The sequence below is a fragment of the Diceros bicornis genome, chromosome X (genome assembly GCF_020826845.1).
Source record: "Diceros bicornis minor isolate mBicDic1 chromosome X, mDicBic1.mat.cur, whole genome shotgun sequence".
Lineage (NCBI taxonomy): Eukaryota > Metazoa > Chordata > Mammalia > Perissodactyla > Rhinocerotidae > Diceros > Diceros bicornis.
Window position 1 is genome coordinate 67,668,607 of NC_080781.1, and position 24,277 is coordinate 67,692,883.

Here is a 24,277-nt window from a genome sequence, read left to right on the forward strand (position 1 = left end):
TGCTCCTTGGTATTTAACCAAATGAGTCAAAAACTTATGTCCACACAAAAATTTGCATATAGATGTTTATAGCAGCTTTATTCAAAATTGCCAAAACGTGGAAGCAACCAAGATGTCCTTCAGTAGGTGAGTTGATAAATAAACTGTGGTACATCCAGACAATGAAATATAGTAGTCCCCCCTTATCTGTGGGGGATACCTTCCAAGACCCCCAGAGGATGCCTGAAACTGTGGGTAGTACCAAACCCTATATATACTATGTTTTTTCCTATACATACATACCTATGCTAAAGTTTAATTTCTAAATTAGGTACAGTAAGATATTAAGAATAACAAACATGGGCCGGCCCTGTAGTGTAGCAGTTAAGTGCAGGCGCTCCGCTGCTGGCGACCTGGGTTCGGATCCTGGGCGCGTACCGACACACCGTTTGTCAACCCTTGCTGTGGTGGCATCCCACATAAAGTGAAGGAAGATGGGCACAGATGTTAGCGCAGGGCCAGTCTTCCTCAGCAAAAAGAGGAGGATTGGCAGATGTTAGCTCAGGGCTAATCTTCCTCACAAAAAAAACAAAAAGAATAACAAACAATAAAATAGAACAATTATGACAATATACTATAATAAAAATTACCATGGATCTTAGCAACCTCAGCATATGATTTTTTTCTTTCCTTATTAAGTCTGGAACTTTCACCTTTTCACTTAAAGAAAGCACTTTACAGCTTTTCTTTGGCATATTCTAATTGCCAGCATTACTACTCTTGTGCTTTAGGGCCATTGTTAAGTAAAATAAGGGTTACTTGAGCACAAACACTGTAATACCACAACAATCGATCTGATAACCGAGAGGGCTACTAAGTGACTAATGGGTGGGTAGCATATACAGCGTGGATATGCTGGACAAAGGGATGATTCATGTCCCAGGCAGGACAGAGCAGGACAGCGAGAGATTTCATCATGCTATTCAGAACGGCGTGCAATTTAAAACTTATGAATTATTTATTTCTGGAATTTTCCATTTAATATTTTTGGACCACAGTTGACTGCAGGTAACTGAAACTGCAGAAAATGAAACAGTAGATAAGGCGGGGCTACTGTATTATTCAACACTAAAAAGAAATGAGCTATCAAGCCATGAAAAGACATGGGAAAACCTTAAATGTATGTTACTAGGTGAAAGAAGCCAATCTGAAAAGGCTATATACTGTATGATTCCAAATATATAACATTCTGAAAAAGACAAAACTAGGGAGACAGTAAAAAGATCAGTGGTTGCCAGAGTTGGGAGGGGGGAGGGATGACTAGGCAGAGCACAGGATTCTTAGGGCAGTGAAAATATTCTGTATGATACCATAATTATGGATACATGTCATTAACAAAAAACACTATATCAAATATAATTTAAACTTTCTTTGACTGTACAAAAGATACATTCAAGCCCAATCATCAGTTTTCATTGTATTGTAGATATTCAGAAGGGTCAAATAATGGTGAGTTCTAGTTGATAAAATGTCATTAAGATGATTTACTGAATTGAAGTATTTTTTTCCTCTTTGACAATACACGTGAACTATTTTTTTTGAAAATTTGACCAGAATAAAAATACATACACCATAAATGAGATCTCCCACTGGCACTTCCTGCTTCCCTGCCCCCTCTCCTTTTTTAATAAAATCAGATTTACTGAGGTGTAATTTATAAATGGTAATATTCACCCTTTTTATATGCTCAGTTCTATGAATTTTAACAAAAGAATATCATCACTACAGTTAAGGATTAGCAGACATTTGGTCCTGTCCAAAATGTCCACAAGCATATTTGGTCCATGTCAAATGGTTTTGGACAGGACCAAATATCAAGGACTTTTTGGCGTGGACCCAATGTCTTTCTGGACATTTTGGACAGAACCAAATATGACCCGATATCAAAGACCTTTTGGCATGGACCAAATGTCTGATGGACATTTTGGACAGGACCAAATGGTCCTGCAAATATCAAGGACCTTTTGGTGTGGACCCAATATCTCCATGGACATTTTGGCAGGACCAAATATGACCAGATATCAGGGACCTTTTGGTGTGGACCAAATGTTGATGGATATTTTGGACAGGACCAAATGTCCTGCAAGGCAGTTAAGATATATAACACTTCATCACTCCAGAAAGTTCCCTGGTGCTCCTCTGTAATGGATCCTCTCCCCATACCCTTTCTCCTGGCACCCACTGATGTGTTTGTCCCCATAGTCTTGCCTTTTCCAGAATTTCATATAAATGGAATCCTTTATGTCTGGCATCTTTCACTCAGCATAATGCCTTTGAGAATTGTCCAAGTTGTTGCCTGTATCAATAGTTCATTCCTGTTTATTGCACAGTTGTATTCCATTGTATTAATATATACCCATTTGTTTATTCTTTCACCAGTTGAAGTACATTTTGAGTTCCTTCCAGCTTTTGGTAGTTATATAAAAAAAAAGCTGCTATAAACATCTTGGTACAGGTTTTGTGTGAACATAAGTTTTCATTTATCTTGGGTAAATACCTAGAAGTGAGATTTCAGGCTCATATGGTAATTGTATGTTTAACTTTATAAAAAGCTGCCAAACTGTTTACCAAAGTAGGTATACCATTTTGCATTCCCACCAGCAGTGTACGAGATTTCCAGTTCCTCTACATCCTCACTAGTATGAGGTATTGTCATTTTTTAAAAGCCTTTTTAGTGGGTGTGTAGAGGTATCTCATTGTGGTTTTAATATGCATTTCTTGAATAATTAATGATATTGAGCATCTTTTCATGTGCTTAATTGCCATTCATATCATGTATTTGTGTGTGTGTGTGTGTGAAATGTCTGTTCAGAGCTTTTGCCCATGTTTTAAACTGGATTGTTTGCTTTCTTCTCATTAAGTTGTGAGAGTCAGTTCACGCTTGTATTCTGTATACCAGTCTTTTATCAGATGTGTGTGTTGTAAATATCTTTCCCGGTCTGTGGCTTGCCTTTTCTTTTTCATAAAAGTATTTTTCAAAGAGCAGAAGTTTCAAATTTTGATGAAGGCTAATGTATCATTTTTTTTCTTTTATGGATCATACTTTTTGCAAATATCTATGAAATCTTTGCGTAACTAAAGGTCAGAAAGATTTTCTCCTATAGTTTCTTCCAGAAGTTTTTAGTTTTAAGTTTTACATTTAAGTCTATGATCCATTTGTTTTAATTTTTGTATATGGTGTGACTATTGGCATTTACAAAGATCTCTTATACATATGATTACATCTGATCATCATTAAAAAAACTTTGAGGAAGGCACATCAGGAATTTTAATCCCCATTTTACAGATGAGAAGACTGAGGATTAAAGAAGTGGTGCTGTGTGACTTGCTCAAGGTCCCACAGCTGATAAGAGGTAAAATTGCAAGGTAAGAGGTAAAATTGTCATGAGAGTTCAGGTCTCCTGCTGTCCTAGGACAGTACTTTTGGAGCCAGGCAGCTAGGGCTCAAGATGGTGCCCCAGCAAAGCAAAGATTCCCAGTGGAGATCTGAGCAATCTATTAGGCACTGAGGTAAGAAAGACAAACGGTGGACTAGCCCTGACCTCACTCAGATTGCACTCCTCTGGCCCACTTCAGGATCCACTGAAGAGAGGATCTCTCTGAAGAGAGCCAGAAGCTGGCCTGGCACCCTGCTCAGTTGACACTCAATGAATGCATTTTGATGATGATGATGAAGATTTGGAACGTGTTCAGAGGAGAGCTCTGAAAGTAATTACAGAGTTAGAAATTAAAGCTAAGAAGAAAAGTTAAGGGAACTAAGATTATTTAGTGTAGAAAAAAGAGGCCCAAGATAAAACCTGATAACAGCCTTCAAACAAAAAAACTTGGGCTTTCTTTCTGAGGGCTGAGCAAGGCGAAATGGGATGGAAAAATCTAAGTAAAAGGGCAAATTTATTCCTCCCTGGTGAGGATTGTTACAGACACTTAAGAGCCTTTATAAACAGAATAAACTCTTCTTATTTGAGTTTAGAGTCAGGGATTTGCCAAACATGGGCTCTGATAAAGGATTTCAGCATGAGGGTTACATGACCCTCTTGCACAGTGTCATTAGAAATCTTTGGGTAGCTCCTAAACCTACCCTGTGTCCTCATACAATTCCAGGAGGCATTTGTCTGTGGCATTCCTTGCTCCTTAGTATTAGCATCTTCATGGACTGTTCCAATGACCAAGACAAGACTTACCTTAGTTCCTGAAGGCTTAATTAACTCCCATGATCCTTGGCCCTAAAGCCAAGTAGCCCAGTGCCTAAGGATATAAATCTGGTTTAGCATCCCTGGAAAGACCTGAAATGTTGGCTAGTCCAAATCTGACCCCAATGCTCAAATCCCCTGTTCTGTATCTAGCCTCTGCTATGATGGGAAGCTTCGCTTACCCCAGCAGAAGATATAATACAATGAACTTTAGACTAGGAATAAGGAGAGTTGGGTTTGAGTCCCAGCTCTGCCACTAACTTGCTGTGTGATCATTGGTAAGTCCCTTCACATTTCTGGACCTGTTTCTTTATCAGTAAAATGGTAGTGGTGGAATCTCTTTGTTTTAGTTTGTGTTGGTTTAACTGCTGCAACAAATGGCCCTCAAAAATTCAGTGGCTTAAAGGACAAGAAGTTTCCTTATTTCTTATGTAACATTCAGGGCAGCAGTTCCAGACTGGAGAGGGAGGGGGAACGTCAGTCCATGTAGTTATTCAGGTACTCAGACAGAACTGATGGCAGTTCTGCCAGTCTTAATACATACCTTCCAAGGTCACTCTGCAGTTGTAGCCCACAGGAAAGCAGAAACCTCATGGGAGCTTTTTTATGGCCCAGGCCTGGAAGTGGTGTGTATCACTTTTACCCACATTCTATTGGTCAGAATTCAGTCACATTGTCATACCAAACAGCCAAAGAGGCTGAGAAATGCAATGCAGCTGTGTGATAGCTAGCTAGAAGGCTCCATCATAGACTTGATGATCTCTGAATGTCCCCTGTTCCAGCTCTGAAGTTCTGGGTGTGTTTATGAACTAGACTCCCCTGGTTCTCACATTACCCTGCTCAGGCGCTTTGAAAATTGACTAACCTCTCTGACCATTAGGGACTAGCAGGCTGGCAGTGCAGGCCAATGCAATGCCCCCTGTGAAAGGCCAGAGAAGAAGAAATGAGATACCAGCCACACCACCAGGTACCACATTAAGCTAAGGTGTCTTTGTGCTTCTTTTCTCTGCAGCATGGGTAGGAGCCCTCTCAATGGGCATGATCTTCTTCTGTTCTCCCATTGTGAGTATATTCACTGATCGTTTGGGCTGCCGAATCACAGCAACTGCGGGGGCTGCTGTCGCTTTCATCGGCCTCCATACCAGCTCCTTTACCAGGTAAGACTAGGAGTTGCTGGCCATTTGTCCAAGGCTGAGGGTTGGCTTCTTTCTGGGCTTCAACTAGGGACACTCTTCTCATTGCAGAATTCCCTGTGGCCCTTTCCATGTAGGGTACTCAAAGACCCTCCTCCCAGGAATCATTGTCCAATAGGACTCATCTAGGTAGTGTCCCCAGGACACATTGGTAGGAAATATCCCCAAAGACCCAAGAGTTCCAAAGTGGTGGGAGCAGCCTAAGCTTGGGCATTCATACAGCTGGGCCCAAGTCCAGTTTTGGCCACTGAATGGCTATAGAACAACTGATGAGTACCATTCCCTTCTCTGGGCCTCAATTTCTTTATCTGTAACATGAGGGAATTGGACCGGATGGTCTTTTCAAGTCTCTTCCAGCTCTGCCCTATTCCCCTTCAATGTGCCACACATCTTATGACCTCACCTGCCTCCCGGGAATGAGCTTCTGGAGTGAGCCCATGTGAATACCAACCATTACAGGATTCCTAAGGGAATCTTATGCTGAGAAAAAGGTCAGCTTTTAGCATTTCTGGTCCCTTTCCAGGTATTTCTGGCTGCCGATGTATGGATGATTTGGGACAGATAAAGATTCATGTCTTGGGCATGAGAAGGAATGTTTAGCAGCATCACCCACTGAGGTACAGACCCAGCACCCAGCTAGGCCTAGGCTAAACTCAAACTCTGGTCCTGTTGGTCCCACTGGCAGAACTTGGTAGTGTCAGGCAAGGAGCAGGATACAAGTTCATTTTCTGCTTTCTGTCTGCCAGCCTTGAAGAAGCATGTCTGTAGGGGAGGGGAGAAGTAAAAACCCTCCAACACAGCCTGAGGAATATGGGATTCCTAAAAAACTCTGTTGACTTTCTGCCAGAGACACTTTGGAAGTTGTGGTACCTCCTATTTCCAATCTGCCTGGGCTGGTGTAGGAGAATACCAGCCTAGAATACAGCCAGCTTGTCAGGGATTTGCTTTCAGAGTTTGGCTCCCCAGAGAAGAACCATGGTTATGCTCTCTAGGCCTAAGGTTCCACTCACAGAGGAGGATGATAACTGTATTCTGCCACAAATGGGCCCTGTGAGGGTGAGCCAGCTTTCTTTATGACTTGAGCATTTCTGGCTACCCATCCTACCCTCCAGCAGAGCTTAAATCTGGCCTGCAATGGTTTCTTGGCTCGATCCCATCCAACTGGAACAGAGGAGGGGAAAAACCATGTCCTGCTTGGAACCTGCTGAGCCCTCCCAGGGCAACAGTTCCAAACCCTCTTAGGACCCCTCTGGTGGTCAGCCTCATTTTCCCTCAGCAAGCTGATGCCTGGCTCCTTGTGAGAAGGAGCTAGGTCTCAGGAGTGGCTCCAGTCTCAGCACTACACAGCAGAGGCCTGTTTTTTAAGGCTGAGCAGAGCAAAGTGTAAACAAATTAGCAACATACGGATCCCATTTCCCTTCCAATCCACATGAGTTCAGTTATAGGAGGGGAAGGAGCTCAGATGTGTTTTCTTCTGGCACTCTTCTTTAGGCACATTGGAGTAGGCGTTCTGTTCTTCAGCTCCTAAGCTCCTCACCCATCCCATTTGCCCTTTCTGTAAGAACATCTTCAGAGCCAAGAAACTTTCCGGATGGCTTCATGTCCAGTGGAAAAATGGTTCTACTTGTGGCTAGAGCTCCAGTTCATCCTTCCTGTTGTCTGAATCAGGGCTCTTAATTCCTTCGGATTAAGAGGTGGGGCAGAATGCAGGCAGAGCTAGGGAGCCCTTGGCAAGCCTACTCAGGGGCCCCCTGCCTTGGGACCCAGCTAGAAATTGGTCTGCCACACAGCACCCTGAACTGAATCCCATGCTTTGCCACCACCAGCCCCCTCCCTGAAGGTCTCCCTTAGACCTTTCTAACTCCTCTCCCTAGACAAGGCCCCTAGCCCAGGCCAATACCAAGAGATACCTAGAATCTAATGGAAGTAGGCTGCAAGGAATCTGACAGAAGAGGAGCAGTTGGCTTAGCTATGTGTTCCAAGTGGAGGCAACTCTTTTGAAACCGAAGCTCTTGCTCATATCCAGTGAATGCAAGCAGAGGGAAAGAAATGGTGATGATAGCTGTTGTGGAGTCATGAGTGCTAGCACCCCATCATTTCTGCAGCATAGGCCCAGTCTTTTAGTATGAGGACTTGGTCTATCTACGGGGAGGAACTGCTTAACCATGGAGAGTATTAGATAATTATGTGGTCAGATAAGAACTATTGCAAAATATGTGGAGAGTTTGAAAGAAAAAATTCTTCACTAGGTTGTAGCAATATTGTCTGGGGGCGGATGGCTGGCCAAACTGACCTTCCCTTGGCCTTTTCCCTTCTGACACTTTGCCTTCTGTTACAGAGGCTTATGGCCACAGCAGGGCCTAAGAGTTTTAAGCCAGAACCTGTCTTACTTGGCCAGGCCCACAACTTCTTTGAGGCTCTGCTTCCCGTCAAGCAGCCAGGCTACTCTGGGAAGCTAATCCATATTATGTCCAGCAACTGGAGCTGGGCTCTGGAAGTTAAAGGGACTCTTTACCTCAGGATTCCCATGGAGATCATCTATGGCCTAGAGTAAAGGGCCTTGGGATATCCAGACCTTGGGCAGGGTTGGGGAGGGAGTGTCTCTCAGAAGTGCATCAGCCATTCTCTGAAATATTAAGGACCCTGAGCATGGAGAGACACTGAAAAGTCCTATGGAGGGTCTCAACCTTCCAGGATCTTGGCTCCTTGCAGACCTTTGTTGTAACTTGGGATAAAGCTTTGGCTACCAGCCTATCCATGGTGTCTAGGAGAACAGTAGGTGAAACTGCTCTCTCTAAGGCACTTACTTACTCCTTATAGCCCCTCATCCAGCCTTTGTATAGGCTGGTTCTGGCTTTCTTTTGAACAATCCTCTCTGATGGGTGCCATGATTCACACTAGAGTCACACAGACCTAGAGTTAAGTCCAAGCTTTGCTGATCCCCAGTTTTGCTACCTTGGGTAAATTACTTTACTTCCCTGAGCCCCTGTCTCACCCTCTGCAAAATGGGGATCAGAAAGTCCTGTTCCTTGTCTGTTCTGAGGGTCAATGGTAAGTGGGGCTGTGGGTTAAGGGTAGGGGGATGCAGGTCTCAGGAGGGTAAGGGAGAAGGGCAAGTGGATTGCTGGTCAGGCTGCTGAGGATAGCTCTTGGTGTCTCTCCCACAGCTCACTAAGCCTGCGTTACTTCACCTATGGGATTCTTTTTGGTTGTGGCTGTTCCTTCGCCTTTCAGCCATCTCTCGTCATCCTGGGCCACTACTTCCAACGCCGCCTAGGTCTGGCCAATGGTGTGGTGTCCGCTGGGAGTAGCATCTTCTCCATATCCTTCCCCCTCCTCATCAAAACACTGGGAGCTAAGATCAAGCTCGCCCAAACCTTCCAGGTGCTGAGTACCTTCATGTTTATTCTTACGCTGCTTTCACTCACCTACCGGCCCCTCCTGCCCAGCTCCCAGGACACCCCAAGCAAGAGAGGTGTCCGTACCCTGTGCCAGCGATTTCTGGCTCAGCTCAGGAAATACTTCAACATGCGAGTATTCCGCCAACGTACCTACCGCATCTGGGCCTTCGGGATTGCTGCTGCTGCCCTTGGCTACTTCGTTCCCTATGTACACCTGGTGAGGAATACCAGGGTGGGCCTACCCTACCTGGCCCCAAGAAGCTGCCCTTAACCTGCCTGAAGCCCAGAGGGTAGGGGTGGAGGACCTTAAAAGGGCAGAGCTGGGACCTTTGGAAAAAGAGACAAAACAGTGGTTGGAGAGACCCAGAGTGGGAAAGGGCACAGGCTGAGGGAACACCTCAATGGGAAATGGGCAGAATTCCTTAGGGAAAGGCTCATGCCTGTGGTTTCCCCCACTGATAAATCTAGATAGATTTTCAGGAGAAGATAAGCATCATTGGGTTACAGGAGACTGGCCCAGATGACCCAAGGATAGGGTTTTCTAAGAGTGTGTTCTATGGAATGCTGGTCTTTGTGGTCAAATGATTTTGTTTAGGAAATAACATGTACTAGATCTCTCTAGCTTCATAATATGTAGCAATCTTTTAAAGGTACCAAAACATCCTGCAGTAAAGAAACCCATTTAGCTTTGTTTAACCAGCATCCATTAATTTATATGGCCATAGAACTGTCACGTGTAGTCTAGCTGTTATCTTCCACAGAACTTGTGTTTCTTAAAACACACTTTTGGAAGTGTTACTTGGAAGTTGGTGGAGGCTTCTCCCCTGGTGACCTGCTGTTGCCCCAGGCTGTCAGTTCTGGGTCAGGGAATGGGGAGATTGTAGGGGAACTCCAGGATTTTCTCAGTTGTTTAGGCTGTATTCTGTCCTGCCAGGGCTTGGAAGGGGCTTGGAGATTCCCATTCCCCTCAGCTGTTGCTCAGAAGCCCAGAATCCAGAAAGCCAAGGGATATGTGGCCTTTTAAGCTGTTAGAAGCAGCCAGGGAGCTTGTCCTGGAGATAGGGCTACAGGGGAGAGGGCTGCAGGGGAGGGAGCTCTTGCCATGGTCCAGGGAAGTAAGCAGTAGGGGGTTCTGGATATGCCAACAGTTAACCAGTCAGCTCCTCTTCTTCCTCCTGGCCTGGTACTATGCTTTTCAGATGAAGTATGTGGAAGAGGAGTTCTTGGAAATCAAGCAGACCTGGGTGCTCTTGGTGTGTATTGGGGCTACCTCAGGCCTTGGGCGCCTTGTGTCAGGCCGTATCAGTGACTCCATTCCTGGACTTAAGAAGATCTACTTGCAGGTGAGTGTGACCACTCTGTCCACTGTGGGGAGGAACAGCCTGCCACAGATACTAGGTTATCCCCAGCCTTTGGAAGAGAACGGTAGGGTGTCACTGCTATGCCCTGAGCCCTGGCTCTGACACTAGCAACATGGCGAAATCAATCAAATTCTCTGAGCCTCAGTTTCCCTTGCTTTCAAATGAAGACAGTCATCCTTGTTCTGCCTTCTTCATCAAGATAGAGTGAGGATCCAGTGAGAGTAGTGTAAATGGAACCTCTAAGAACACTTTCAAAGAAAGTGTTTGTTTATTAATAATGGCTCTCCCATCTGAAAGAAGGAAACTGGGGCCAGGAGTTAGATGCTGCTCCCATTGAGGACTGATCTGATTGCTACCCTATAATCTCTTGGTCATCTATAGCATTTTGTGGCCCAGTGTCTCTCTCCTCCAGGTCTATCACCTCTACTCCCAGAGCTACTTGATATCAAGCACTGGCTCTCAAATGCCATCCTCTCGATGGACACAAAAAAAAAGTGCCAGAAAAGGCCAGATTTCACTTCCCCTCTTTAGGCCTCACTTTTCTCATTTGTGCAATGAGAATAATTCTTGCCTTGCTTATCTCACCTCACAGATGAGGATCAAAAGAAATATAGGTGTGACTAGGCTTTGGGAAGTAAAAAATGGTATAGCCATCAAAGGTTTTGATCCTTCTGACAGTGACACAGGAAGCCTCATATTGTGAGCAGTAGCCATATGGATGCTCGAGAGGCCACTTTCTATGTGAACTGGGCTCTAGTGTATTCTAGTAGTAGAATACACACTACTGCTCAAGCTGTCTGTCTTTGTCTACCTGGCAGCAATATTGCCTTTCTGACCTGGCTTATGCTTCTTGCTCCTGCATCTGGGTTTACCAGAAGGTGCCCAAGTGTGGAACCCTGTGGAGGGGTGACAGCAGCCCCAGAAAATATGTGGTCACAAATAATCCATCAGGAAGGTAGTTGAGTTCTGACTCTCCTGGGGAAGCCCTAAAAGCACTTCCAATGGGCCCTGACTACACTCATAGGAATTTCTCTGTCTTCTGACAGCCCCAAGTGTTTTCCTAAATACTGTCAGATGTCTTAGACAAGGATATAATTAAGATTTCCTGTTGTGTTTAACCCTGCATTAGATTTGCAAGAGCTGGTGAATCTGCTTTGTCAGAGTTAAGGGTGCCCTTATGGTCCATCCAGTCCAACCTTTCATTACACTGATGGAAAAACTGAGGGAAAGGCTCACACAGACAGTAGTGGCAGAGCTGAACTCCTATGTAGCACTCTTCTCATGTTCCACTTTACGCTAAGTGATGGATAGCAGAGCCAAGTGCCAGAGATGATAAGTGACTTGATCAAGGTCAAACCAAAGGCCTGTGATTGAGATAAACCAATTACAAAATTTTGAATTCCTGTGCAAATATTGGCAAGTACCTTATCTGGGTGGCTTTTTGCATAAGAGTATATGTGGCTTCACCAGTCTTTTCCACATGCCACCCCTGTGGGTCTTCCCTGTCAGTATCAGTAGCTCCAAGATGCCAAAGGGTGCTGGAAATCTGGATAAGCTAGCATTGGGCCAGGGCTTTATCTTGAGGAGAGGCAGCAGCCCCTGCCTAGCCATATAGCTCATTTCTCACCACAGTCCCTAGGAGAGAGGTATGGCCCAAGCAACTTTTGATTTCTATTGTGCAGAGGGAGTTCTCAGGGAGGCAAAGGCATTAGCTAGTTAGAAGCAGAACTAGGCTTAGGGCCCAGTGCTTCTGCTGACCACTTCCCCTACCCACCCACCACTCTCTCCCCTTTTCCACTCTTTCTTGCCCCAATCTTGCCACTTGGAATAATATAAAGCAATCTTAGAATGTTATGGCTGAAACATATCTTCATCAACTTGTAGTCCAACTCCCTCATTTTACAAATTGAGGAACTGAGGCCCAGAGAGGGAAAGTAACTTGTCCAAACTCATTCTGCTGGTAAGTGTCTCAGGCCAAGAGCACAAGACAATGGATGAACTTCTTTCTTTTAAGCTACTCAAGATACTCCATTATGGGAATTTGCCTCCCTTTCTCCCTGGGTCAGTTGTAGGAATACAGGCCTGTGAGAGGAAAGGAGTGTTCACAGCTTCAGTTCTGAATAGCCATCCACTAGATGCTGTGGTTCTTACTATTGGCAAAGACAGACACATGTGTCTGGTGTTAAGCCCTGGACAATCTGTTGGAAAGAAAATGGTGACAACCTGAAGAATAGCTTCAATTTGGACCAATTCTTGAGGCCTGATTCTCAGTTCCAAGAGGGATTTTTCATTTCTGAACCTTGGCAAGGCCTCATGGAGGATGTTAAGAGGCAGCTAGACACAATATATAGTAATTAGAGCCAATTGAAATTAGTTAATGGGGTTCTTTGTGTTATATAATGGTATTAACTCTTAATTGCCATACCATTATGGCTTGGTTGATAGGTGGGTCTGGTTTTATCTTATAGTTGTCCATGAATCTCCTAGAGGAGAAGCTGGGATATCTGGGTTCTTATTCCTAAATTCTGCCTAGCTATCCCAAAACAGCCTGGACAAAGTTCAAAAGTCCCCGAAAAGTCCTGAGATGACATGACCACACATTTCTTATCCTCTGTAAAAACCAAGCAATTAACCTAACAAGCCCACCGCCAGCAACAACACAAAAAATCTTTAGATCTTGAAACAGCCTTGATCCTCCTACCCTTCTATGTGGCGATGTGGTGAATTATCCTTACCATGTAGTGACTTACCCTCCCTGGGTAAGTCAGCCTGCCTGTGTGAACTATAGGTTCACTATAGGTGAACTATAGGTTCTGGGTCCTGTTAAGCCCTTGGGAAACAGACTGGATCTTAGCCCTGATCCTGGGATGACCTGGCTCTGCTGGCTACAGTGGGTGTGGGGAGGGGGATCCTTTCTCTGCTTGCAGCCCTGGTCTTCAGTGTGGGTCACCGACACAGGTTGGAGATGACCTTAATCAAAAGACCAGCTGTGTTTCCAGTGGCCCTTCTCTCTGTTGAGATGGAAAAAAACAGCCTCTGGAAAGGTAGCTTCTTTGTTTTGGAATCATTTTACTCAGCCCAAAGAAAGCCCAGTGGCTAGTCAGTGCCCCTGGGCTGGCTTCAGGCTCCCTAGACCTCCTCCTAGTGTCTTGGTTCTCCTTAAACGCCCCTTTGTTGCCTTCTCAGGGTGCCCAGCCAGGCCCAGAGGCCTCCAGAGCCTGAGATGTCTGAGATGGGTGGTGTCTCATGTCTTAAAGCATAAGGAACCTGGGTGAACCTCCCAATGGTCTCCTTCCTGCCACGGTGTTTTCTAAAAGTGGTTCCCCCAAAATGGGCACTGGCTTCTCCATCTCAGGAAGCTGTGCCTTCCATTCATGCCCCCATCTAATCATCATTCAAGTCATCCTCACTTCCTCCCCTTCCTCTTCCCATGCCTTACTTGGATCTGAGAATAACAGCATAGTCTGATCTCAGACCCTGATGCCTGGGGCAGCCAAACACAGGATCAGAAAGCAGAAAGAGCAATTCCCTTTATCTCAGAGTTCAGTGAAAAGACAACTTGAGGAGAGGGGCCATGTTATTCCCTACCTCTTTTTAAAATCTTGACAGAATCAGTTAAATAGGGGCTATCTTAAAAACTTTGAATCCTTCAGTGAAGGACTTATTTAGTCCAACTGCTCTCCCTGTTGACACCCCTCTGCCCCATTTTATAGATGGTAGAAATGAAGCCCTGAGAAAGGAGATGTGATTTGCTCTGTGGTTTTGGCTGGCAAGCACATGACCTCAGGCTCTTGCTCCTCTAGGTCATCTCCTTCCTGCTCCTGGGCCTGATGTCCATGATGATTCCCCTGTGCCGGGGCTTCGGGGGCCTCATTGTTGTCTGCCTCTTCCTGGGCCTGTGTGATGGCTTCTTCATCACCATCATGGCTCCCATCGCATTTGAGCTGGTGGGCCCAATGCAGGCCTCACAGGCCATTGGCTACCTCCTGGGCATGATGGCCCTGCCGATGATTGCCGGCCCTCCCATTGCAGGTGAGGCTGATGTTACAGGGAGGGCATGAGTGGGGGATTCCTGTCTTCCCAGTGCCCTAGCTCTCCTGAGCACCTCTGCTTGAAGTCTCTTTTCCTCTTATTCTCTATTTAGGCAGCCTTGTCAGAGTGCATGAAACCCATTAGCACTATTGGTGGAAGAGACTAAGCACAGTATATGTGCATGGATTCATTTTGGGGAATGGGCTTTCCATGGCTATATATCTGTTTCAGTGGGGTTTTGTTGTAAACAGAATGGCTAATTCTAGGAGGGTAGAGAGAGAAATGGGTTTGGCCTTCTTGAGCATTCCATTAATCCAATATCCTCTCTTTTTCTCACAGGCAAGTAATTATTTGCAAGGTAGTTGGCAAGAAGAGAACTGGTTTTATTAAGACTTAGAGACACCCCTCTCCTCCCCTACTGACTTCCAAACTGAACCTGTAGAAGAGATTTGATTAAGGTCACATCCTAAGACTGGGCCAGTGAGGCTCACTTCCAGCAGGCAGCAGACAAAGTGTTGGCTTGCCGTCTTTCAGCACTCCCAGTTTCTCTTTCCACTCTTTAAGAAGGGCATTGTTGGTACCCGAGGGAACATAGGAAACAAGGAAGACCAATGAAAAGAGAACTTCATTCCCTTTCTTTAGGATTTATTACAAATATTGACTCATGGGCTAGCCTCTCCTAGTCTGGCCAACTGGGCTAACTCAACAAATGTTCCTTGAACACCAATTCTGTGCAAGGTGTTGTGAGGGCACTGGTCATGCTGTGTGACAGTGGCAAAAGCTTCCATTCAGGTCCTTGTGCAACAGCCATACTGCCCACTAGGGGTGGGGAACCTCTCCCCAGCCCCTGATCCCAAAGGTGGATCCCAGAATCCACATCTCTTTCCATTTTGCTTACCTCCTAAGCAGCCCAAGGACCTACTTGCCTTTCCTCAGTAGTGTTTCTGGGCTCATCCTCCCTATGAGGTGCCCCACATTAGCTTCTGGAGGTGAGCAGGGGAGGCCTCGAGTCCCATGCCAAACATATCCATGGTATTGGCAACTTAGAGGAACCCAGAGGGGTCAACCATATCTGTAACTGGAAGGAAGGAAACACATACAGCCACCTTTAGGGCAAATGGGAATTTCAGAGAAAGAGTACTTCAGAGAAAGGGAAAATAGGAACTTGGCTGAATTGTTCCACAATAACACTCTAGCCCAAGTTGGGGGTGGGAGGGTACATCACTGTGAACCAAGACAAGGCTCGGCCATCTTCCACGGAGTTCTTTTAAACTAACTTCCCTCCTAACTCCATACCTAGGAGTGGCTGAAAGTTAGCTAAAGCTTCATGAATGTAAAAAATGGAGAACTTTAAGAGAAGCTTCATTAGCTTCTTTCATAATGAGCATTAGCCTCAAGGGCCTGCAGCTCAAGTATCTCAGAGCAGAGCTGCCTGCCTTTGTAATAGAGGTTTTATTTATTCCATCTAGGAGTGTTTAAATTGAGGGTGCTCCTGGGTCAAGGCAGTGCAGGCCAAGATTCTCTGGATAGGCATTGTGATGGCCCCTAGAAGTACCTTTGGGCAGTAGGGCAAAGCTGAGCTTGACTTATCTCTCTTAATTGTTTCAGGCCTCCTCCGCAACTGTTTTGGGGACTATCATGTGGCCTTCTACTTTGCTGGTGTGCCCCCCATCATTGGGGCTGTAATCCTCTTCTTCGTCCCTCTGATGCATCAAAGGATGTTCAAGAAAGAGCAAAGGGATTCCAGCAAGGATAAGATGTTGGGCCCTGACCCAGACCCCAATGGGGAGCTGCTGCCGGGCTCCCCAACCCCGGAGGAACCAGTCTAATGCCTCTTCCTTGCTATTGTGTGCTCCTCCTCCTCAACCCCTTCCCTTCACCCCGCCCTGCTCAGCATTTATATTTTTGCCACCAGCACACTTGTTCCCAAACCTGCACACACAGCATTTCAGCCACCTGACCATCTCCCTTGGAGCCAAAGCTCCAGGTGTTCCAAACTCATTAACCAAATTCTCCCCATGAATGCCTTTAAACTTGCGAGGGTCCTTCTCCTCCCAGGATCTAGGAGATCTTGGGATCACCCACTGGCCTTCGAACCTCTCCATATACTTTATAACCCTTGGGGGAGGAGGGGGAAGGGACCTCCTGGCCCCAGCTTGTTAGTGACCCACTAAAAGCAACTGCCAAAGGTGCTACTGTATCCCCAGGGGTCTGGTAGGAAGACCCAAGCCTCTGCGTGCTGAGGAGTTCCTTGCCATCTGTCCTTGGGAGCCATTGGTTTGGGGGGCTGGGGGCGGCAGGAAGGGCAGAGAGGTAAAATGAGACAAGGAGCCTTGTTTAGCCTCCGAGTCTCTGAGGTCTGTGACTTCCCAAGAGCTGTGGGTGCCATCATTTTACAAGTATACAGATAGTCTCCCCATCATACAGTTGGTTAACAGTCTGCTTCCTTCTTCCTTTGTTCCTTTGTTTCCTCTACTGTCTCCTCTCCCTTCTCTTTCCCTTCTATTTCTTTTTATGACTGTCATAGACACATAGGTGCTTGAAGAAAGGAGGGACCCAGAGCTTGGGCCAATCAGCCTCACCTTGGCCCAGCCCACCCATAACACTAGCATCAATCCCACTCATCTCAGGCTGAGCCACATCTCACTTTTTGGCTCAAGCTGCTATAATCATAGACTGGAAGAGAATACCACATAGGGACAAGACCTTAAACAAACACCATAAAGCTCCACTCACTGATTTTTACAGATTTCCTAGGCCACTGCACTAAACTTCAGGCCCTTCCAGCTCCCCATCCTTGTATCTACCTGCCAAAATGTGAAGAAATTTCTTTCATCTCAGCAGGCAGAGGACTGATGACTGGGGGATGGCATGGTGGAGGGAAGTGCAATAGTTATTGACCTGGCAAAGGACCAACTCCTGCATCTCTCATTCATGACAGGTCAATATTTCCACCTGGGCCAGGCCAGAAAAGGGACTGTTTTAGAGAAAATCCCATTCCCAACGTGGATCCCAAAAAGGTCGAGGCAGAAGCTGCACTTAGGGTTGGATAATTTCTTTTAGGAAGGAGAAACCATCCTAGCCTTTACCACCCAATGTGCGCCCCCATGCTGGGCATCCTGGGCCACTCTGTTTAGCGGGCATTAAAGGTGCCAGGAAAGGTAGACTCTGGACTATCTTCATCCCTCTGAAATAGGTGCCAGATGCTTCCCTATGCCCAGGCTCTGGACAACACTCCTGCTGAAGAGCATACCCAGCCAGCTGTGTCCAGCTAACACAACTCACCTCACTAGGAGCTCAGCCTCTCTCCTCACTTTTCCTCTTTGTGTCTTGTTCTCCCTATTCTGGGCCTTTGTCTGTTCTGTTCCTGTTACCCTAACCTTTCATTTTCTTGCCAGGCATCCTTGGCTGTCACTTGGAGTTAATAGTGACTTGCCACCCCAAGCCAGCACCATCCTGGGACCAGGAGGATGAGGTTGCCCCTGAGGGGCTCCAAAAAAAAACAGTGGTGCCTACCCATGAGTTTTTCCGTTACAAACAGGCAGCTGGGGCATGGTTGGCCTCTCTGATGCCCTCATTCAAGGCCAATGTCCTGAACCCCCTCCATTGGTCCCAGTACAGCTCTTATCAACTCTCCAAAGGAAAACCCACTGGTTCTTGGCTCTGTGGGCAGGAAGGGGCCTAATTACTATCCTGTCAGCTCAAAGAGCAACGGAACAGGAGAAGCTGAGCCCCAGGAGCCTTGTAACCTTGAGGAAAGACCATTGAAAATGTTGGAGCAACAAAGCCCCTGCTTCCATTTCCCCCTGCCCCACCCCCACCAAGTCATCAGAGGGGAGTTCTGCAGGGCCTCCTTTGTTGCTCACCCTGTGGATAGCTCTTAAGAATCAGGCTGCCACCCACTTCTCTCCAGATGAAGGAAAGACCTTCACAGGTCCCAAATCTGCCCTATCAGGTATCACATAACATGGTGGAGTGTCAGTTTACTTCTTCCACACATGTGCACGTGCATGTGCATGTGTGGGCTTGTGTGCTTTTGGAAAGAAGGTTGGTTGGCGAAAGCAGCACAGTATTAATATTTAGGGTAGAATGCACCTTCTTATGTACCACAGTTAAATCTAGGAGAACGAACAAAATTTAAATCCTTAAAAGGTTTGGAACAAAATAAATAGATCTAAAAAATTCTAGCTTTAGTATGTATGTTCCCCACAAGTGTAAAATAGTCTTAACCTGGTTAAGAGCAGGAAGTTTGGCTTCAGAACTGAAATCTCATTTCAAATCAAATTTCTGCGAGGGTCTAGACTCTCTGTGAGAGCAGAAATTGGAAAAGGAGCTATATAGGGTTTGGAGTTGGGTAGACTACTCAGGATTGGATTTATTAGGGAGCTCTGAAGTGGAAAAGTGGTTAATGCACAAAATGAGAAAATGGTTAGTGGCTGAGTCAGACTGGAGGTCCCACCAAGGCCCTACCTTGCTACAAACATGCCATGTTGAAAATTGGCAAAGACCTTAGCAATAACACACTTCAAACCCCCTTTCCTCTCCCTTGTTATTGATGGGGGAACCTGAAGGGACTGGTATAGCTCAGTTACACAGCCAGGCAGCGACAGAGCCTGGAATTGAGGATGATGAGAAGAGAGACTTCCAACAATGACAAAGCTGGGAGTAACCTTAGAGTTTCCCTTATCCATACTCTGCACTGAATTTAAGTGGGAAAACTGAGGCCTAGAGATAGTAAGGGACTGCAGCAGGTTCACACAGTTCATCAGTGACAGAGCAGGCTAAGAATTGAACTAGGGTAAGTGACTTCCAGTCCAGTGTAAACCCCTCATTTTACTGATGAGGAAACTTACCCAAGGAGGGTGAAATAACTTGCCCACTTCACTCACTCAACAACTATGTAGTGAGCCTATTTCCAAAAGGGTGTCAGCAGGAACAGCTCCAAACAAAAATGAAATCCGAGCAAAGTCTGACTTTTAGCATATCGCATCTTTTCACAATTACCTTCACTCCCAACCAACACATGCTTTTGGTATTCTCTTCCTAAGCACTCCAGACCTTCACACAGCTCTGGCCTTGGAAAGCTGGTCCCACCTACTGCTGTTCCACCCCCAGCAACCAAAGAGATACAAATAAAGTCCATCTCCCTATGGCCATACACTGGGCAGGGGAGAGGCGAAGAGAGGGGACTGGTTTTCTTGGAGGAAGGGTGGTTTACCACCCAGCTCTTGGCTATCGTCATTTCTCCCCTGACTCAGTGCAGACATCCTCAGGCTGCTAGCCTCCTCATCTCTTCCCACTGACTAATTACTCTCTCCTACTGCCTGGCCCCAGGCTCTGCCACCCAAGGTCTGTTGCCTCCTCAGTACCTTCCCCAGTAGCCCCAAGGCCCCAGTCTGTGTTTGATCACTCAGGATCATTAGATTTCAAAGCTGTGGAATCCCGTAATTTTTATGAGCATATGGTCTCCTCCAGGGCCTTTTCATGTCTGAAGAGGGAGCCAGCAGCTCCCTGCCACTTCTCCACAGCAGCAGAGCAGGCCAGCTGACAGGGATTACAGGTATCCCCAGCAAATCCCTGGTGTCTGACAGCTGGTGCCTAGATAGGGTGAGTGCTGGTTTGAACCAGAGCCCTTGAAGCAAGTTCTGAAATTCTAATAAGCTGAAATGTAGAGGAGACTCCAGAGGCACAAGGAAAGGGATTAGATACCCAACTCCTGCAGGGGTGGAGGAGGCTTTGCTTTAGAAGGCTCTTTGATTCTTGCCTTTCAGCTCTCTCTAGTGGTCACCAGAAGCAGAGTTCCATGCCTGGTTTTCAAGTCATTTCAGCAATCTTTTCTAGGGACCTGCTATATGTCAGGCACTCTGCTAAAACCCAGGGATTTCAGGAAAGAAAGGAACAGAGGTGGAGAAAACAAAGAGAAGAAACACAGAAGGAATTTGTACTATCTTCTTTCCAAGAAACATTTTCCTCTTCTGGACCCCAGCGGCCCAAAGCTTACGGACCTCAGAGCCTCTGAGGCAGGACAGGGGGCACCCCGCCCCTTCCAGGACAGAGGCCTCAGCATGCAGCATTTCCCCCTCCTCATTGCCCGGCCTCCTCCTGGCCAGAGCAGCCCGGAAGAACTACGTGCTCCTCAGCGTTGATTTCCTGCTGAACCCAAGCCGGATAAAATTAACCCATTGCTCACAGCTAACAAGTGTCAGAGCCCGCGTCCAGCTGGGGGGAGGGGAGGGCAGAGCTGAGCCTGGTGGCGCTCCCGCCAGACCAGCCTGACGCGCGGGCTGACAGCACCTGTCGGGCGGCCCCTGCCCAGCGCCTCCTCACTCCCCCGCTCCTACCATAGACTGTGGCCCCGCCGCGGGGATGGGGGAGCGGCTAGAGACTGGCTGGGCAACCGCTACCCTCCTTTCCCACCACACACCCACACTACACTGCCCTGGCAACGAGTGGGCCCTGGGATCCAGAGATGGGGGAGCTAACTGGTACCGTTTCCCACCAGGTCCCCCGCCCACCCCACACTCGGAGGATGTCTGAGGATGGAGACGGGGCTCGGGCCCCCGGGGCCCTGGCTGCTGTTCCTGGTCCTGCCACTGGCCTCTGGTCACCTTGGGCGGGGAGGGGACGGTTCCTGCGCCTCCATGGCCCTCCATCCATTCCCCGGTCTGGGAGGGGTAAGAACCCGGGAGACGCGCCACGGAGACGCATCCCCCTGCTACTCAGACGGAGATCAGGCCCGCCCAGGACAACCACCCTTCCCGCTCAGGGGAAGGGGGTGGGAAGGAAGGCGGGGGCCCACCCCAGGGCCCTGCCAACTGTCCTGGGAGCCAGACGGATGGACAGCAGCTGCCGTGTGTCCTGGGCTCAGCTGCTCCTCGATCCCCCGCCCCCACCGCCCTGCCTGCGCCACCGCCACCAGAGACTGCAGCGTCGCCGCCCCCACCGAGCGCTGGGTCCAGAGCCCTGGAAGTGATCCGAGCTGGGCCGGCCGACAACCCCTTCCCACCGGCGGCGGCCCTCTCTCTTCCCCGTACCAGACCTGTGCCCAAGGCCCCAAGGGCCGGGTCGGGCCGCAGCTAGCGAAGGACCTAAGTGATTCCAGGCACGAAGCCCGCCAGGATGACAGGGCTGGGGGCGGGATCAGCCTCCAGGAAACGCTCCGGTCCAGAGCAGCCATCTTCCTCCGCCCTCCTCTCCAACTTGCAACCCTGGGAGGCAGCTGCTCTTACGCCTGTTTTACAGATAGGGCAAGTGAAGCCCAGAGGCACACTGAATGCCAGCTGTCAAACCTTTTCTCCAAGGCTCTTTCCACCCCACCTCACAGAAAGTAGGGAAGTAAGCGAATCTCCTTTTTCCTCTCACTTCTCAGAAAGCCTGCTTTCTGCTCCTGGAGTCAGCACCTGCTGCCCCCAGGCCCACTCTGCCCCCTAACGAAGGCTCTGGGCAGTGAGTGGTACCACAGGCCCAAGACGGAGGCATGGAAGGCAGCAGAGGCTGAGCCAGAGTCCTTGTGCACTCTGCACCCACCCACCCCCGCCTCTCCTATGGAGGGACCGGGATGTGGAGGGGGGTGTGGAAGAGGAATTAGCAGTGTCTGATCTGCCTTTCACTGGGAGTACACAACATTGTCTTCTGGGTTCCTCTCCCCATCAAAATGGAGGTAAAACTCCAAAATGAGCTCTCCTGTGCCTTACTCCCTCAGTCCTTCTCTTATTATTCAATAAAATTACCATCACTGAGGGGTAATTTCCAGGGCCTTGCTTAATGCCCATAGACCCCCAAAGGACCCTTTGTCTGGTCTGGTTATTGGAGGGGCTGGGGTGAGAGGGTAAGGAACAGTTCCTGGGAGACCCTGCTTTCATGGGAAATGATTCATGTGTCTAAATAGTCGACACAGCTACCTCAGAGGCTCCCTCTCTTCTAGACTTCCAGTGCTTTGCCAAGCTACAGAGAGAGGATGGGGAAAAGTAGCAAATATCATGCAATTAAGGGTAGGGGAGCTCCAAAGGCAGCACCTAGTGAAAGGAAAAGTAGAGAACATGACTAGACCCCTGCCCATACACCTCAGTGAGGTGAAGTTGTCCTATATATGCCTCTCAGCAACTGTGGCCATTACTTTCCGCCTTATCTCCCCTGCCCCCAGTTGAGAGATTCCCTATGTCTACAGGGGAGTTTGAAGTCACCTAGGAGCCCCCTCCCCTCAGTAGCACATTGTTCTGTAGGCTTTAAATTCTCAGATCCCAATAAGTCCTAGCCTAAGCCTTTCCTTCAGGGTGAATAGCTTCAAACATCCAAGCCAGGTCCCTGCAAAATTAGGACTCACCTGTCAGCCACAATGGCTGGGCCTGGAAAGCAGGGAGAGCCAAGTTTTAGGGAAAATCAAGCTCTAGCCAAAGCTAGCTACAGTTCAGTAGCTCTGTAAATAGTTACAACTAATGAACTCCAGGAGCACTTTAAACATTATATTGACAGGGCACAGGGGCTACAAACAAACTTATCTTAATTCCCCTTTTCTAGCCAACCGAGTTCTTTCTTCACAATCCTTAGTCAACACAGTTAAGGGTTGTCCTACTAGGAGGAAATCAAAGACCCAAAGAAGGTCAGAGTCAAAATGGTAGAGAGCTTCAAATCCAGTAATTTTCACACTGCACTCAGTGAGTCTTTGAGGGCCTCACAGAGGTACCTCCAAGTCCACTGAAATTTCTGGGACTGATTTTTCCTTATTCCTCCCATGAAGAACAGCTGAAAATGCTGGATATTATATATAAAACAGACCTAAGAAGACTCTGAAAGGTGGAGAGAAGAAGGCAGACCAGCTAGACCACTCCTTCAGAACCTGAGGAGTGACTCACCTGAGGTGAATGCACTAGGTTTCCTTTTTTGCCTTATATATACCAGACTTGGTATTAGGGAAGCCAGAAACCCAGACATGCCAATGGGCACTGACATAAAAAGCCCAAGAAAATCTTTCTCTCTAGCCAAAGAATCAGGAAAGGAACATCCTAGAAAGATAGAAAACTTTTACACAATGACCGTTCTACTCTAGTCAAACACCATGGAAAAAACTGTGGCCCCACCCCCAGCCCAGCAGGCAAAGGCAAACTGGAGAGCCTAGATTTTCACCTTCATCATGCTGTAACAAGGCACCTCCTCTCCCCCATCACCATGGTGGTGTCATAGAAAGCCAAGTATGGAGCCCAGACTTTCATGCCAGCCAGGCAGAAACACATGGGGAATAGTGATGAGGCATCCTTGTCCCTTGCATCCCTGGTGGTATCAGAGGAAGCCTAGTGGGGTACCTGAACTCCCACCTCTACAAAGCAGTAATGAGGAGCCGCTCACCACCTGGGTGTCAAGAGAGGACCAGTGGGGAACCTGGACTTCCACCTTGACTTGACAGTAAGGAGGTAGTGCACCCTTTCTTCCACTGGCATGCTGTCAGAGGAGGACTGCTAAAACAGAAGATTTTAAAAAGACCCACAGTTCCATTACATACTACCAAAAATGTCCAGGTTTCAATCAAAAATCATTTGTCACACCAGCACATCATACCAGAACCAAGAAAATATCAACTTGAATTAAAAAAAAAAATGATGCCAATAACGAGATGTCACAGGTGTTAGCATTATTTGACAAAGAACTTAAAGCAGTCATCATAAAAATGCTTCAATGAGTATTTATGAACATGTTTGAAATAATTAAAAAACTGGAAAATCTCAGCAAATAAATAGAAGATATAAAGGGAGACAAAATGGAAGTTTTAGAACTGAAAAATACAATAACTGAAATAAAAAAAAAACTCAATAGATAGACTCCACAGCAGAACAAAGACGACAGAGGAAAAAATCAGTGAACTTGAAGAAAGACCAATATAAATTATCTAGTCTGAACAAAAGAAAGAAAATAGACTGAAAAAAAATTAACATAGCCTCAGGGAACTGTGGAACTACAACAAAAGATCTAATATTCATGTCATCAGAATCCCAGAAGGAGAGGAAAAAGAAGGTGGGGCTGAAAAAGTATTCAAAGAAATAATGGCTAACTCCCCAAATTTGGCAAAA

The 24,277-nt window shown here is 47.1% G+C and overlaps 1 protein-coding gene across 1 annotated transcript in view; it reads left to right on the top strand.

The window, feature by feature from the left end:
- SLC16A2 (solute carrier family 16 member 2) overlaps window positions 1-21,962 on the top strand; it is a 111,705-nt gene extending 89,743 nt beyond the window's left edge. The window contains exons 2-6 of the mRNA XM_058536203.1: window positions 5,242-5,386; window positions 8,590-9,040; window positions 10,023-10,166; window positions 13,988-14,216; window positions 15,825-21,962. Coding sequence (XP_058392186.1) covers window positions 5,242-5,386; window positions 8,590-9,040; window positions 10,023-10,166; window positions 13,988-14,216; window positions 15,825-16,045 — 1,190 coding nt within the window. The 3' untranslated portion in view covers window positions 16,046-21,962. The remainder of the gene's footprint in view (window positions 1-5,241; window positions 5,387-8,589; window positions 9,041-10,022; window positions 10,167-13,987; window positions 14,217-15,824) is intronic.
- The last annotated feature ends 2,315 nt before the right edge of the window (window positions 21,963-24,277 follow it).